Source organism: Rutilus rutilus (genome assembly GCF_951802725.1).
Source record: "Rutilus rutilus genome assembly, chromosome: 9".
Taxonomy (NCBI): domain Eukaryota; kingdom Metazoa; phylum Chordata; class Actinopteri; order Cypriniformes; family Leuciscidae; genus Rutilus; species Rutilus rutilus.
This window is the reverse complement of record NC_140223.1, coordinates 37,005,086-37,022,109: the sequence shown is the minus strand read 5'-3', so window position 1 is coordinate 37,022,109 and position 17,024 is coordinate 37,005,086. Positions and strand designations below refer to the sequence as shown.

General features: G+C 38.7%; 1 protein-coding gene across 2 annotated transcripts in view; it reads right to left on the bottom strand.

The window, feature by feature from the left end:
• Positions 1-167: 167 nt before the first annotated feature.
• The window catches only part of mre11a (MRE11 homolog A, double strand break repair nuclease), a 36,714-nt gene continuing 19,857 nt past the window's right edge, over positions 168-17,024 (bottom strand). The window contains exons 12-20 of one of the 2 annotated variants that reach the window (XM_084419786.1): positions 15,820-15,923; positions 14,139-14,312; positions 13,831-13,890; positions 13,510-13,705; positions 2,863-2,946; positions 2,179-2,240; positions 1,136-1,203; positions 581-668; positions 168-502 (exon numbers count right to left, since the gene is read on the bottom strand). In XM_084419786.1, coding sequence (XP_084275912.1) covers positions 458-502; positions 581-668; positions 1,136-1,203; positions 2,179-2,240; positions 2,863-2,946; positions 13,510-13,705; positions 13,831-13,890; positions 14,139-14,312; positions 15,820-15,923 — 881 coding nt within the window. In that variant the 3' untranslated portion in view covers positions 168-457. Of the gene's footprint in view, positions 503-580; positions 674-1,135; positions 1,204-2,178; positions 2,241-2,862; positions 2,947-13,509; positions 13,706-13,830; positions 13,891-14,138; positions 14,313-15,819; positions 15,924-17,024 lie in introns of both variants that reach the window. The other variant, XM_084419785.1, reaches the window with a different exon arrangement.

Below are 17,024 nucleotides of genomic sequence, written 5' to 3'. Positions count from 1 at the left end.
TTGGGGTTGATTGCTGTAGCAGTAATTTTCTGTAAAATATATTTGTTGAGATAAAAGAAACCGATAAAATGACAAATTAATACGACTGCCCCTGTCTGAATTGTCAGCAGCAAAAACAAGAATATTCTGCTCAGTAGCAAGAATTATTTTCCTAATGTACACATAAGAAGAGTGACATGTTTATGGTTTTTATGGCATGGAACAGACATAAACAGACTTTTGATTTGATAAACACATTGATGCATGTCCTCAAATAAAGCCTTGGGAAAATAATAATAGACCAATAGAAAAGACAGCAGTTCAACATTTAAAATTTGACAACATTTTTAAAACAACGGTAGGCATGTAAACCTTGAACAAACTTGTTTACTTGAATCTCTGCAAAAACTGTGGAAGTGTTAAGAGAAAAAAGATTTGAGGATTAATTAGGACTATACAAGCAGCTGGAATTATTTCCTCATTTGCGCTGACGTCTTGAACCCTTGAATGGATCAAACTCATCCTGAGAGGAGAAAAAAAAAAAGGTAAAGATCAATTTGTGAACAAATCCAACACAAAAATCAGTGCACATTAACACTACCTCATCGTCGTCATCATCGAAGCATACTCCTTTAAGAGACTGGCTCTGGCTCTGGGAACCTCTCTTACTGGAGCTTAATGAAGTCAGCCTATTGGTTAAGGAAAGAGGGAAGATATGGGTAAGACAGTTTACAGTATGTAGCTTTTCAGTCTTAAGGCTTCTCTACTTAACTCAATCCAGGAAACCTGTTGTATGCATATGTGAATAACTTATGCCGTTAAAATATATTTTCTGGTTTATGTTCTGTTGCTTTGGTGGTAACTTTTAGTTATTAGTTTCATTCAGAGAATATCTTTTTCAGGCATTAAAGGGAATGGTTTCTTTAACCAACACTTTAAATACAAGCGTTTAAGGGACATACAAATAAATCGACTGATGAGCCAAGCCCAACTCATTTATTATTAAACATTTATTTCTTCGGATACATTGGGTTTGCTTCCGCATTCCTTCATTAGAAGCCATTAGAAGCAATTAGAAGTCCATGCCAGTCAACCTGAATGACCTGGTAGAGCAAGACTAAAGAGCAAAGCAAATGGAAACATGTAAACCACTTACTTTTGTTTTGTCCTGGAACTTTTAAAAAATGAAACATTATCATCTGAGTCACTGTCCTCTATGGTGATCTGATCACAGAGAGAGAAAAGAAGAAGAAAAAAAGTTCAAATGAAATAAAATTACATATCACAGAACAGCAAGACCACTTTCCCCATCCTGAATCCTCTGAAGATATATGCAGTCTCTTTTTTTCTTGTACAGAAACAGGTAGCTATATACAGCAACACTCTCCAAATACAGCTACTATTATATGAAAATATTTATAATTGCATATTTTTTTTCTGAATGAGGTCGTGGTGGACAACATTTCTGTCATTTCCGCACCCTCATGTTGTTCCAAACCTGTATGACTTTTTTTCTGCAGAACAACAGGTTTTAATGGGTGTTTTATTGGTGGTTGTCCTGTTGTCTTTTTTAAATTTTATTTATTCTTTTTTACGTTGTTTGTAATGTACAGCAATTTGGAGTTACTGTGTAGTCTGAAAGGTGCTTTATAAAAAAATAAATACAAAATACAAATACAACAAAAAAGATGTTTCTAAGAATGTTGGTAACCAAACTGTAAAACCCTATTTTTTCCATTGTAAAAATATATCTAAATTATGACATATGCTCTCAGTGACAAAATGCAGAAAAGTTTGTTTGCTGACCTCTAGGTTAGGCTAGGTTATTGTAATGCTCTGGGGGGCTGCATGCTTAATGACGTTAATTTGCTGTGGGCTCAACCTTTAATGTTATGGACTTAAAATACTTTTTTCTTTTATTTGATTTTAGAAGCTTACAAAGGAAACTGATTTGGACTGGGTTAAACAAAGTAAGAATAAACAATCACAAACAGAAATTGTGAGAGTACACTCTGGCCAAACGAGGGTAGGGGCACAAATTATTGTTTGTGAGAGAGACTGATAAAGTTCAACTTCATGTTCTTGTAGTAAGAAAGTTGATCTCTTTCTTTATCATCATTGTGTGTCCTGATAAAAGGGTTAACAGATTTATCATTTCGTTTTTAACAGTTAAAGACATGCAGGTATTTGTGCGTATACCTCCTCGGCATCCAACTTTGATGTGTTTCCACGAGAGGTCCTCTGGGTTGAAGCCTGGAATACTGTAAAGAGCACAGAACAAAACAAATAAAACACCTGAGGCTGCCATTTAAGGGGAACACAGAACACACACCTTCACACCATTTAAAATAAACCTCCAAGCAAACACAGGAATGAAACCGAGAATAAAAGAAACTGAATGATTGCAAGTTTGAGTTATGGGAACCACAACAGCGTTTTTGAAACTGTCTTTGGTTCACTGCAGTTTTAAGGAGAAAATTCTCAGCAATGGTGTCGACTTATGAATTTGCACATGGTTTGTCATAAAGCATATTAAAAACACCACATAGACATATAAACAATATTAAAAACTTGATTTTCACCAGGGTGACTTTAAAAGAAGTGGCTCAATTGCTCAAAGATTAAGTATCCACTGGACTCTCACATGGTGATGTCACAGGAAAACCTGGAGGTTAGGCAGATAGAAAGCCACAGACGGTGGATGTGAAACCTGGAGGTTAGGCAGATTGTGGATGCCACAGACTGTGGATGTGGATGTGATTTTAAGTGCACCAGCTGAGGTGCAGAAAGAGTTACTTGCACCCCCATCTTGTTGGTTTGAACTTCAACACCACTTGTTTGTGTGTGTTCAAGTGTCAGGTGTATCAAGAGATTGTATCTTACCATCCATTATTGACTTGTTTTTTAGGGGACTTGAGAGAGATCCTTTTTGTCCACGTCCCCCCCGCCCTGACTTTGAGGCAGCACCTGGACACATTAAAATAGACATTGCAGGCAGAGTTTGAGATGAATTCCCCCAACCCATCAAATGCAAATAGCGTATACGCATCAGCTCACTAGCCAATTTGGTGGGTTATGATTCATTAATTATGTCCTCCAACCAGGAGCTTCCAACGTTAGCAAAACAGTGTAAGGAGGGTCGCACATTGGATGAGAAGAGTCACATCTTTAACATTCGAACACATTGTTTTCTATGAGTGTAAACCCTGGGTACTGGTGTGTGATACCTGTGAGATGTCTGAGGCATGGAGACACTGAACGGAGGAGAGGCTTCAGTACATTTATTTAAGTACGCTGACTTTTGTGAGGAAACAGCTGATCACTATGAATTGACAGCCTGTCCACTTATCTAAAATGTGTTTACCATTAAACATGAATTTTGGAGTGAGCTGCGTGTGAATTACAATGAAATAAATGCTGTTTTCTAAGAACAGTCTGAAAGCTATCTAAAACTGAAAGCCATTCAATGATTCAGAATCATATTTACACTTTAGTGGTAACACTTTACAATAAGGTACCATTAGTTAATATGAACATTGATCTTAGTTAATGTTAATTTCAACATTTACTAATACATACTTTTTTATTTTACTAACAAGTTTTTATTAACTAACAAGTTAACTAATGGAACCTTTTTTTTTTTTTTTTTTTTTTTTTTTATACAACAATTTTTATTATACAGACAAAAGTTTACATTAATCATTAAAGAGACGAGCATAAAAGAAAAAACATTGTCTGCACTTTTTTCTTTTTACACATTCCTTAAAAAAATTAAAAAGAAATTAAAAAAAAAAAAAAAAAAAAAAAAAAAAAAAATCACACAAACAACAGAGTAACCACCATCCCAAACCCCTCCCCCCACCCACCCAGGAGGATTAGAAAATAATCGGTAGTCTCTACAACCAATTATACTAATACTAAAAAAACAAAAAAAAAAAAACAAAAAAAAAACAGTAATTGTGTTATCACTTGTATGAAAAACATGCCTAGATGAAAAAAATTAAATAAAACACTTGCTCAACCATTATATAACTAAGTCAGAATCTAGAGAGGATACAGAGTCGTAAAGATTAAAAATAGGGGTCCAAGTTTTATAAAATTGATCAGTTGAGCCCCGAGTCGAATATTTCAATTTTTCAAGTGAAAGGAATGACATCAGATCCTTTAACCAAGAGGTAGTTGGAGGGGGGGTTGGACACTTCCAATGCAACAAGATGCACCTTCTAGCAATAAGAGAAGCAAAAGCGATAACATCTGCTTTCTGTCTCGTAATGGATGACAATTGAGATACACCAAAGATGGCGACTAGGGGACATGGAGATAGAGAAATGTGCAGAGCCCTAGACATGAAGTCAAAAAAAGAAGACCAATAAGAGGCCAGTTTTGGGCAGCTAAAGAAAGTATGGGTGTGATCGGCAGGAGAAAATGAGCATCTGATACAGGAGTCCTCTGTTTCTGGAAACAGTTTATGGAGTTTAGCTTTGGTAAGATGAATTCGATGAAAGACTTTTAGCTGAATCAGACTTAGCCGAGCACATACAGAAGTAGAATTAACTCTAGCAAGGGCCTCAGACCATAGCTCTTCCGAAAACTTAATTTGCAGCTCATTTTCCCAAGTCATCTTTAGGCAGGAGAGAGAGGACGTATTAGATGAGAGTAACATGGTGTAGACAGAGGATATACGACTACCACCTGTAGGGGCCGACAATAAGTTCTCAACCAGAGACTTTTCTGGTAATTGAGGGAAACTAGGGAAGTTAGTCTTAACAAAATTGCGGAGTTGAAAATACCTGAATAGGCCTGTAGTATGCAGGTTAAATTTGGACATAAGATTGGTGAATGTGGCAAAATAATTATCAATAAAAAGATCTGAAAAACAGGCCATACCATTATCTTTCCATCTTTTAAAAGTGTGATCAATAGCTGGTGGTAAAAACAAGTGATTGTTGCAAATAGGACTTAAAACAGATAGTGACTCCAACCGAAAATGTTGTCGAAATTGTTTCCAGATTTTTAAAGTCGATAGCACGATAGGATTACTAATATAATTGGAAGGACGCATGGACAAAGGAGCAAAGACAAGAGCAGGAAGAGAAGAGGAAAGACAAGTAGCAGCTTCTAGAGTACACCAGTTAACCTCCGGCGAATTACACCACAAGAAAATCTTCGAAATATTGGCGGACCAGTAATAATAAAGAAAATTTGGCAGAGCTAAACCTCCATCACGTTTATTTCGTTGCAGGATAATTTTATTCACTTTAGGAGTTTTACCAGCCCAGATAAAAGAGGAGATAATTTTATCTAGGCACTTAAAAAAAGATTTAGGTAGAAAAAGAGGGAGGGACTGGAAGAGGAATAAAAGTCGCGGCAAAACATTCATTTTAATGGTCTCCACTCTCCCAACAAGAGAAAGAGGTAGGCTGTCCCAACGCTTTAAGTCTAGTTTAATTTGATCAACCAAATTCGTAAAGTTATTCTTAAGGAGAGAACCGAAAGAGTGTGAAATGATTACACCTAAATAACGAAACCCTGAAGGTGAAAAATTAAAAGGTAGAGTGCTTTTCTGAATTTTTTTAGCCATGTCATTTATGGGGAAACATTCACTTTTGGTAAAGTTTAATTTGTAACCTGAAAAAGAGCCAAAGGTGTCGAGCAAGTGCATAATCTTGTTAGCGCAGCCAACTGGATCCTGTACATACAGCAACAAGTCGTCAGCATAGAGAGAAACACGATGTTCTGTGCCTCCCCTTTGGATCCCGCGTATAGATGAAGATACTTTTAAGGCGATCGAAAGCGGCTCAATAGCTAAAGCGAAGAGCAGAGGGGACAGAGGGCAACCCTGCCGTGTCCCACGGGAAAGAGGAAAGAATGACGAACTATCAGCATTAGTTTTAACACTTGCAGAGGGAGCCGAATATAGGAGTCGAATCCAAGAGATAATATTGTGCCCAAAGCCAAACTTTTCTAATACAGTAAATAAATAATTCCATTCCACACGGTCAAATGCTTTTTCAGCATCAAGAGAGATTATCATTTCAGAAGTCTTAGACATAGATGGACTAAAAAGTATATTTAGCAATCGCCGGATATTAGATGACATCTGACGTCCCCTAATAAAGCCGGTCTGATCCTCAGAAATAATATCAGGAAGACATGCATCGATGCGCTTTGCCAGCACCTTCGCTAGAATTTTTATGTCAGCATTCAATAAACTAATAGGTCTATAGCTACTACATAAAGTTGGGTCTTTATTTTTTTTTAATAAAAGGGAGATAGATGCTTGATTTAATGAAGCTGGAAGAAAACCTTGCTCAAATGACTCCACATACATATCAAACAGTAAGGGGGCTAACTGCGCTGAGAATTTTTTATAAAAGTCTAAGGGGAAGCCATCCGGCCCTGGAGCCTTGTTACACTGCATGAGACCAATGCAGGTGGTGATTTCATCTAGCCTGAGAGGTAAATCTAAAGTCTCCTCTGTTAATGTATTAATAGTGGGTATATTTAAATTTTGTAGGAAAGACTCCATTAAAGAAGGATCAGAAGGAGGTTGAGAAGAATAAAGACTGGAGTAAAAGGAGGAAAAGACAGAGTTAATTTTTTGAGGGTCAGTAACAAGCTCATTAGAATTGTTATCATAAATCTGTGCGATATAGCGTGAAGCTGACTGATGTTTAAGCTGGGAAGCAAGAAGACGGCCTGCTCTATCCCCATGTTCGTAGTATGTGGCTTTAGTTCTTTTAATTAAATATTCTGCTTTATTTATTGAAAGCAAATCAAATTCAGTTTGTAACTTTGATCGTTTTAACTTAAGATCAGGTTTGGGATCGTTTGAATACTGTCTATCTATCTCTAAGATTGAACGGACAAGCTCTTGTTGCCGAGATTTTCTAGTCTTGGCTAAGTGAGCACTAAAGGAAATGATTCGGCCACGAATAAACGCTTTGAATGTCTCCCATAGAAGGGAAGCAGACACGGTTTCTGATTTGTTCGTCTCAATGAAAAAAACTATATTTTCAGATAAAAATTCACAAAAGTCAGTTCTTGCAAGAAGCCCTACATCAAATTTCCACTGAGGTCGGCTCTTAAAAGCGGGCAAAAAGGAGATATCTAACATATGCGGGGCATGATCGGAAATAACAATGGCAGAGTAATCTGAAGAAATAACCGAAGAAAGTAGGGCTTTATCAAGGAAAAAATAATCAATCCGAGAGTAAACATGGTGTACACTAGAGAAGAAAGAAAATACCTTATCAGAGGGATGAAAAAAGCGCCAGGGATCTATACAGCCTATTTGATTTGTCAGCGAAATTAGAGACCTAGACATAGCAGAGAGAGAAGATGATTTAGTCGCAGATTTATCAAGATTATTATCAATAACACAGTTAAGGTCCCCTCCAAAAATAAGGCGATGAGTGTCAAGATTTGGTATTTTTGAGAAAAGCATAGACATAAAAGTAGGGTTATCCCAATTTGGGGCATATACGTTTACTAACACTACTGGAGTTTGAAAAAGAGTGCCACTGACGATTACAAAGCGTCCTTCAGGATCTGAAAGTACTTGTTCTGCTAGAAACATGACTCTTTTATGTATCAGAATTGCAGTACCTCTTGATTTGCTATTAAAACTAGAATGAAATATTTGGCCCACCCATTGTTTACGAAGTCTGGTGTGATCACATGTACGCAAATGTGTCTCCTGAAGAAACATAATATCAGAGGACAGTGATTTTAGATGGGAAAAAACTCTGGAGCGTTTAATTTGGCCACCCAACCCACGTACATTCCAAGTAGTGAATCTGATATTGTGTCCAACCCCTCCCCCCTTAGAATTAACAGGAGGTTTGTTCATAAAACTGCAGGACATATTAATCTAAATAAAGTGTAAAAAAAAAAAAAAAAAAAAAAACTTTTTTTTTTTTTCTTCTTCCCTTCCCCTCTTCTTCTTTCCCCTTTTCCTTTTCTTCTTTCAAGCTCAAGCAGGTTAGCATGTGTAAAAGACAACAATAAATGCCAAGTAAGACAAAAAAAATCCTCCATCAAACATAACCCCCGAACATACCCGGAACAGAACAAAAACACAAGTATGTTCAAAAATATCAAAAGAAAATCCCTTCTGATACTCGTCCACTTGGACATGGCGAGTTGCCAGAAAAACGTTATCACAACCGATTGTGTAGTGGAGTTGACTCCAACAAACATAAAGATTTTAACACTAATAAGAGAATTCACTCCTGAAAGAGAATGGACAGGGTGCCGTTCATCAAATGTGCAGAACGAGGGCACATAGCGAAGCGACTGTAAAATTGACAAGGAAGGATATTTAAAGATTATCTGACTGTCCAGCACTCCCCCCCCAACATAATATAAAAGAGAAAAAAATAATAATAATAATAATAATGTAAATTAATTAATAAGTGAAATGAAATGTGCATGTGTATAAATATACATAGGCGACGTACATACATATGCACCCATACACATTGCTCCATGAAAAAAAAAAAGAAAAAAAAAAAAAGAACAAGTTTAAGGCATTAGAGAGAGAGAGAGAGAGAGAGAGAGAGAGAGAGAGATGTACTGTATCTCCTTGTCAACGCCGCTCCTCAAAAGTTACTCAGCAAAATTTTGGTGGTAGAATTTTTCTGCTGCCTCAGGAGAGTCAAAATAGTGTTCTGTGTTGTTGTAAGACACGCGTAGTCTGGCCGGGTAAATCATGCCAAACCGAACACCGCGTTTATACAACAGGCCCTTGATGTTGTTGAACGCAGCTCTCCTGTTAGCCACCGAAACGCAAAAGTCCTCATAGAACTTGATTCTGTGACCCTTGAAAGTAATTTCCTTTGACGATTTCGCGAATTTGAGCACAGCCTCCTTCTCCACGTAACGATGAAATCTCACTATAATCGGACGGGGATTTTGACCTGAGCGCGGTTTGGGCCTTAAACTCCGATGGGCGCGATCAAGCTCCGGTGGAGAGGGAAGAGCGTCGCCCGCGACCTCGGTGAATAATTCTGTCATAAACTGTCTGGTGTCCTTTCCCTCAATATCCTCCGGAAGGCCAACCACACGAATATTCTGCCGTTTGGACCGAGAAACGAGATCTTCCACGTTAGCTCTTAAAGCGACATTCTCCTCCGTCACAGACACCAACTTCGACTGAAGGGTAGAGACCTCCTGTTCGAGATGTGTAATCCTGTCGCTGTGGTCGGATAAGCTAGTTTCCATATCAGTGATTGTAGTCGCTTGAGTCGCCAGGGTAGACCCAATAGAAGCAATGGAGGAGTGAATTGACTCCAACGACGAATTCAACAGCGCGGTGAGTTCACCAGTCATGTTTCTCCTTAGTTTATCAAGTTCGCTCACCAGTGTGTCAGTCGTTAACGGACTTGCGGCGTCGTCCGACATCTTGCCGCTTTCATGCCCAGAATTAGGCGCCTTGGTTTGAGGGTTGATTTTACCACCAGCTCGCGTACCCTTACTCATCAGGAACATGTAATGTTAACAAATGCCAACCGTCGCACTAAAATAGCTAAAAAGCCCCAAATGTAGTGTTATGAGGGAAAAAAAGTGAAATTTTAGTCGGAGCACTAACACCACGCGTCTCTCCACTACATGGCAAAACCGGAAGTCCAACTAATGGAACCTTAATGTAAAGTTACAGATTTAATAATAAATCTATTAAAATTCAAGCAGTGGTTTTAATCATCTGGTTCATTCAGATATTTTTGTTTTGGATAGTAGAAGTTCTGAATGGCGGTAACTTTAATTGACCAGCCAATTTGGCTACTAAATGTTTAAGTTAATTTCAAGACAAACCATTTGCCTTATTAGTAACGGTCAAAGTTTATGACATAGGTATGATGTATGAAACCCTTAGTACACATCTATAAACTTTCTTATAGATTCTGGTATACAGTTTGGACTATTACAAATGTATGGGAAATGTGCTGGTATTTGATAAGATACTGTATGTCTCTATAATTAACATTATATACAGCTCAAAATACAGTGCTGTACTAACAGATGGTTCAAAATCCACAGTTCCACAGAAAGGCTAACAGGCTATGGAGAAGATGTGGCCAGGGAATGTAGAAGCCTTGGTGTGTGCGGACGTGCTTGTACTTCCTTCTACCATGGACAACAGAGAAGAACTGGTGGCACATGGTGAGAGTAATACAGGAGAAATGAGGAAAGTGATAATGAAAAGAAAGGGATGCTTAGAGTAGAGTGTTGTGCCTTGTCGGTGTACTCAGTGGAGTCATGCAAGTAGAGTCGCAGGTCTCTAGCCGAATGGGTCTTTACTCAAGTGGGTCTTCTTCACAATGCAGTTCTAACTAACTTACTAGCAACAGCTGCTAATCTTGATCAACAAACACAGCAAGCACACTGGAACCACTGCTCACTCTGACAGACAAATGCTTCTTATATATGTTTGTAGTACCACGTTGACACATTTTTCTGATTAAATAAACATTACCTACACCTTTAAGAAAACAACAACATAATTATTGTTCTATTTATTAAGGGGGACCTATTAAGCTTTTTTAATTGAACCTTTTCTTTAGTAAATATAGCTGTTCGTACTAGGGATGGGCACGAGTACATGAAAACGATGATTGTCCTGACATCTGGAAGGCAGTGATGCCTGGAATCTCTTTGATCATGAAGTACAGTTAAGTGCAAGATGTGCAGCGCCAATCTGTCATATACATAGCATAATAGTCAGAACACGATTGTAATAGATTAGAATGTTGTAAATTCTATGTGCTTTAGTTGCCCGTGTATCAGCGTGCTGTTAGGGGGACCACAGCGTGAGTTATAGCAGACTAGCACAGTCAAGCTCATGTGTGCATTCGTGCCATTTTGTGCAGATGTAAGTTGTAAGATTACTTTTATGTTGTCTATTTCTGATAAATCTTATAGGATGTGTTTGGTTGAGTATATTAACCAGCTAGCAAAGCGCTGCAGTTTACCCACAGGTGCTCATTCACTCTTCAGTTTCAATTCAAATGCAATGCCCAACGTTATTGACTATGGTTATTTGAGACTATGGTTATTTGAGACTATGGTTATTTGAGACTATGGTTATTTGAGACTATGGTTATTTGAGACTATGGTTATTTGAGACTATGGTTATTTGAGACTGTCATATTCTTTTTAGACAGGCTATTTCTTTTTCAAAATCATTGATGTGCTCATGTTAGAAAACAGATTTGGCCCTGTCACTTTAAGTAAGTACTCCTAATGTCCTAATGTCAGTGGACACCAGTCCACAGAATCTGAATCTTCCATTTGAACCTCTCCACCACCATGGGCAAGACCAAAGAGCTGTCAAAGGACATTAGGGACAAGACTGTAGACCTGCACAAGGCTGGAATGGGCTACAAGACCATCAGCAAGAAGCTTGGTGAGAAGGAGACAACTGTTGGTGTGTTTATTCGGAAATGGAAGAAATACAAAATGAAAAATCATTCGCCCTTGGTCTGGAGCTCCATGCAAGATCTCGCCTCATGAGGTAAGGATGATCATGAGAAAGGTGAGGGATCTGCCCAGAACTACACAGCAGGAGCTTGTTAATGATCTCAAGGCAGTTGGGACCACAGTCACCAAGCAAACCATTGGTAACACACTACGCCACAATGGATTGAAATCCTGCAGCGCCCGCAAGATCCCCCTGCTCAAGAAGGCACATGTTCAAGCCCATCTGAAGTTTGCCAATGAACATATAATGATTCAGAGAAGACTTGGGAGAAAGTGCTGTGGTCAGATGAGACCAAAATCGAGCTCTTTAGCATCAACTCAACTCGTCGTGTTTGGAGGGAGAGAAATGCTGACAATGACCCCAAGAACACCATCCCTACAGTCAAGCACAGACGTGGAAGCATTATGCTCTGGGGCCGTTTCTCTGCTAAGGGTACAGGACGACTTCACCGTATTGAGGAGCCGATGGACATGGCCATGTGCCGTAAAATCTTGGACAAGAACATCCTTCCTTCAGACAGAACACTGAAGATAGGTTGTGGATAGGTGATGGGTTGTGGACCCAAAACATACCGCCCAGGCAACAAAGTGATGGCTCAAGAAGAAGCACATTAAGACCTTAATTCTATAGAAAATCTGTGGAGGGAGCTGAAACTTTGAGTTGCCAAGCGACAGCCAAGAAACCTTAAGGATTTAGAGAGGATCTGTAAAGTGGAGTGGACCAAAATCCCTCCTGAGACGTGTGCAAACCTGGTGACCAACTACAAGAACTGTCTTACCTCTGTGCTTGCCAACAAAGGTTTCTCCACCAAGTACTAAGGCATGTTTTGCTTGGGGATCAAATATTTATTTCACTTACTGAAATGCAAATCAATTTATAACCTATATATAATGTGTTTTTTTTCTGGATTTTTTGGTTGATATTCTGTCTCTATCTGTTAAAATAAACCTACCATAAAAATTATTGACCCTTAATTTCTTTGTACGTGGGCAAACTTACAAAATCAGCAGGGGATCAAATAATTATTTTCTCCACTGTATCTGATTAATCTGATATGACTAGAAAAAATAACTGCTAGATTATGTATATTCATGTATACATATTCATATTCATGTATATTTATGTATGTTCATGTTTTTATAGACATGTTTTCATGTCATATTTTTATTAGTCAACATTAATTTTCGTAACAGCCATTACAACATTACACTCGAACAGTGCGCTCGAACGTACAAAATGGCATGTCACAATTCGAAAAGCAGACTCTGCACCAGAGGAAAACGAGCTAGGATGAAGAAGAAGAGTTTTTGCATGTGAATGACTCCCTCTACCTGCTGGTGAGGCTGAATAACAGCAGATGGAAATTATGCATGAGTACTCCTACTGCTATTTCTGCAGTACCCGGTTGTGCAATGTTGAATATTCGGCTAAATTTGAACCACTGAATTTGTGGAAGTGAATTGTAAAGAGAATTAAAATGGACCAAAACCTGACTGTCAAATATTATAGGTCAGTGGTGCAAAACTCAGTTCCTGCACAGTTTAGCTTTAACCCTAATTAAACGAATCTGATCAAGCTAATCAAACCCTTCAGGCTTATTTGAAGGGACTGTGGCCCTCCAGAAGCTGAGTTTGAGAGTTTGGCACCCCTGTTATAGATGGTATTTTCAGACTCAATATTTTGGAAACAAAAGCTAAGCATGGATTATTGAATTTTTAATAACGAAATTGTTTTGCGCATTAAATATTACAAATAGTACGATGAGTGCAATTCGACATGATTTTTTGTTTCAAAGACATTTGTTATTAATTTACGTCCATAACACAGGCATAACTGTGAAAGAAACAATACTTGAAATTTGAACCAGATTTAACTAGCATTTCACCCACCCCTAGGTAGAGAATTAAGGTTTGAAATGATTGGAATACCAAAACATTTTAATCACAAAATATTTGGCTCAAAAGGATCTCTTCACAATTTAGGTTTTGTGATTTATATAGTTATCAAAGAAATTGTTTCTGTCTCTGCGAATGTGTTTATGTAGATACCTCTCCCTCTTCCTCTTTTGCTAGTACTTTGATCTCGTCCTCCTCTGGAGCTGCGCCCCCTTCCACGGATCGGAGGAGCAGATATGGACTCTTCATCAGACTCCATAGCAATGTCAGCTGGCTCATCTGATAGGTTGAGGTCATCGCCTCTGACAGTTTCACTACGATCCCTATTAGCTTTTGCACGGATTATAGCCTGAAACAGAATGAATGGCAAATTGATGGGGTAATTTACTTTTTTGAATGTATGCCAGTGAGTGATAAATGTGAAAAGGAATGAATGACATTACTGTATAGTGAGCAAAAGAGATAAAAAGTGACCTCTTGAACTTCCTCATCCTCTTCTGCTGTGTTTCTCTTTGAGTCTCGAAACTGTCGAATCTAATGACACATGCAGATAAACATGACAGACCAGGTAAATCTAAATCACCAGTTTCATTTGTTAAGTGGTACAGGCAATGTTGTCTAAGGGAGTGATGGTGTTTTTTTATCTTTGTAGTTTGCTAAACACATTTTCTCAGAAAACAACAGTGGCTGCACATATGCTGGTAAAGAACTAAAATGGCCACCTTTCAATCATTGTGAAATTGGTTTATTGCCTTGTTCAGCTGAGGTGCTCTTCCTCTTACCTCCTCATCAATCTTCTCTTCTGTGGCTTCCACCCGTCGTTCTCTGAGGAAGCGCTGGGTTTTCTCCAGCTGGTAGTTTATGAGTTCTTCAATAGCATCTCTCTCCTCTTTATCCACAAACTCCTGCACTGCCTTTCCCATGCCTTGCTCCGTCAACAGAGACAACTGCACATTCTACACGTACAGAAACACACCTTTACACACTGAAATATTAATGGTATATGTATAATAAATTCAAACAAATGTATTATACATATATTACACTCAATATACTCATCCATCAGTTTCTCAAAAACAAACAAAAACGCTTGCAGACTGCACATTACGGAGAGATGGCCTAGATGGTTATCCGGATGGTGCTGCTACTAGTCCAATTTAAAAATGTATTATTATTAGTGTCCATATAAACACAGCTACTGTTAACCACATGCAAACTAAGAGAAACTTATTTACCTTTCTAAAGATTTACCAATGAGATTTTGCAAATAATAAAAACACCTATACTTTTATTAAACACATTTATTATAAACAAAGAATTTTGGACTCATATTATTTATGAATGGGAGACAGTGCAATGCACAATATGGCTAAATAAGTCCTGCCTTCTAAATAAAAGAGCCAATTGCCCATTGGTAAAGTCATTGGATCACTGCAGCTGCCGTTAGATGCTCCAGTTGCTATAGAATCTGCACATGCGCACTGGCTGGTCTAGCCTGAAAAATACGCTTTTTTTAAATGGAATGTGAGCATAAGAAAGAACATTTATGGGACAGATAATTTCAGATTTTGCAGCCGATATGTAATTTAAATACGAGTTCAGCAAACAGTTTTTGAGATTTCAGGATTCCCCCATTTAAGTAAATAGGACTTGGTCTTGGATGCCCGAAATAGCTGCCCGGTGGTGTTGGCAAATATGCCAGTTGAATAAGAGCTTCACAGAAAGTGATGAGAACCTTTCAAAAGAGCTCTATTACTCTATTATAAAGGTGCTCTAAGCGATGTCAAACATTTTTTTAGGCCAAACATTTTTTTGTCACATCCAGTAAACATCTCCTCACTGTCCGCTAGCTGTCTGTGCCCTGAACACACTGTAAAAAAACACGATCTCTGTAGACAGCCCAGGCCCACAAACGGCAAGAAAAACAAACTGGCCAAACCTGGACCACGAAACGAAACAAACAGTGTTCCAGCCAATAACCGACCAGAATGATTTGGGGGTGGGGGTTGGGGGGTTAGTGTGCGTGCACATGAAGGGGGGTGTGGGGAGTGGAGGAGAGAGAAGCATGAAGAGGGAAGTTATATAGAGGAGAGATGTCAGAAAGCAAAGTCCCGAATTTACACTGGAAAAGCGTTCAAAAGGTGGCGAGAACTCCGCCGGCAGAAGGGCTTCCAATCCGACATTCAGGTGGCTCTGTTTTTGCTGGACAGGGTAAATCCAGTTTGTTTTTTCTAAATGGTTCATGACTGCTTCAGGAAGCACGGAAGGGAGGGGGAGGGGACGGGATGAGGAGGAGGGAGGGTCGAGCTAGCCTCTGTTTTGTTTGACAATATTTCGAATGTCAACAAGGAGTGATGTCACCCAACATCGCTTAGAGCACCTTTAAGCATGACAATTCTGTGGAAGGTTAGGAGGCAACTGAAGATTTATCTGTATCCTTAACACACACAGACAACTACAAACCTTCTCAGCTGTTTGGAAGTATTCCTTCACAAGATCTTCCACTCTCAGCTGTAAGACCTCAGAATTGGGACGAGAGAGGAGTGCTCCAAAATCCAAACTTTCTTCTGCAGAACACGCACAGCATGATTCAAATTGAAATATTAAACACATTCTTTTCCTGTGCATGTGCAATCATGCAAGATTTTTAATTAAGCCACGAGCAATGATGGGCAGTTAGCCTGGTTCTACCAGACTCTCGTACATTTCATTTGTATAGAGAGTCTGGCCTCGCTCCATTGAGAAACGTTTACTTCCTTGAAGGCGGGTTCTCTGTTAAAGTTCAAAACTATTGGATCTGCCCAGAGTCACTCAGGATCTGCCATAACCAATCGCTAACGTGTGGTCGTCCGAATGATCAGAGGATTATGTTTAGAATAAGATGTCTGTCTTTTATAAAGTTTATAAAGCGACGAGAATACTTTTTGTGCGCAAAAAAACAACAAAAAAAACGACTTTATTCCACTATTCATTTCCTTCTCTCTGTTCCTCGAGTCTTGATAAAGCAGCGCGTCTGTGTGTTGTACGTCACACGTAGGCTCACTATTGGCCGACGCTAGTCATGTGTGTGATCACATCAACGTCATCGTTCTCAGCCACTCCCTCTATTCGCTGATTGGTCCTACAAAAAATTTGTTTCTGGAAACCTAAGAATATACAGCAGTCCCAGACGTAGTACTGAAGGAAAATGAAATTGAGCGGAAGTACGTAGGAGGGCGGAGCCAGGCTAATGGGCAGTAGCATCACTAGAAAAAGTGAAACTGTCATCATTTACTCACCCTCATGTCGTTCCAAACCAATATGACTGACTTCCATCAAACATTTTAAGAAATGTTCTTGTATTGGTTGCAATTTTCCATGCAATTACAATTAATGGGGCAAAAAGGACACAGAGGCACTATAAATTTATCTCAGAAGTGTATATATCTTGGCTTTGGCTTGAACACTTAATTATGTATTATGCCATTCTCAATTAGTATTAAACTTCTCAGTTAATCTGCTTAAGGCTTGGCCATATAGCCCCACCCCCCCAAAAAAGGTTTTAAGTCAGTTATTTATATCTTTTGCTGTAGTGTGTCAGTAGGAAATATCAGTTTACATTTCCAAACATTCTTTTTGCCATTAATTGTAATAATCCAGTGAGATTTGTGTATGCACAAGGAGTCTGA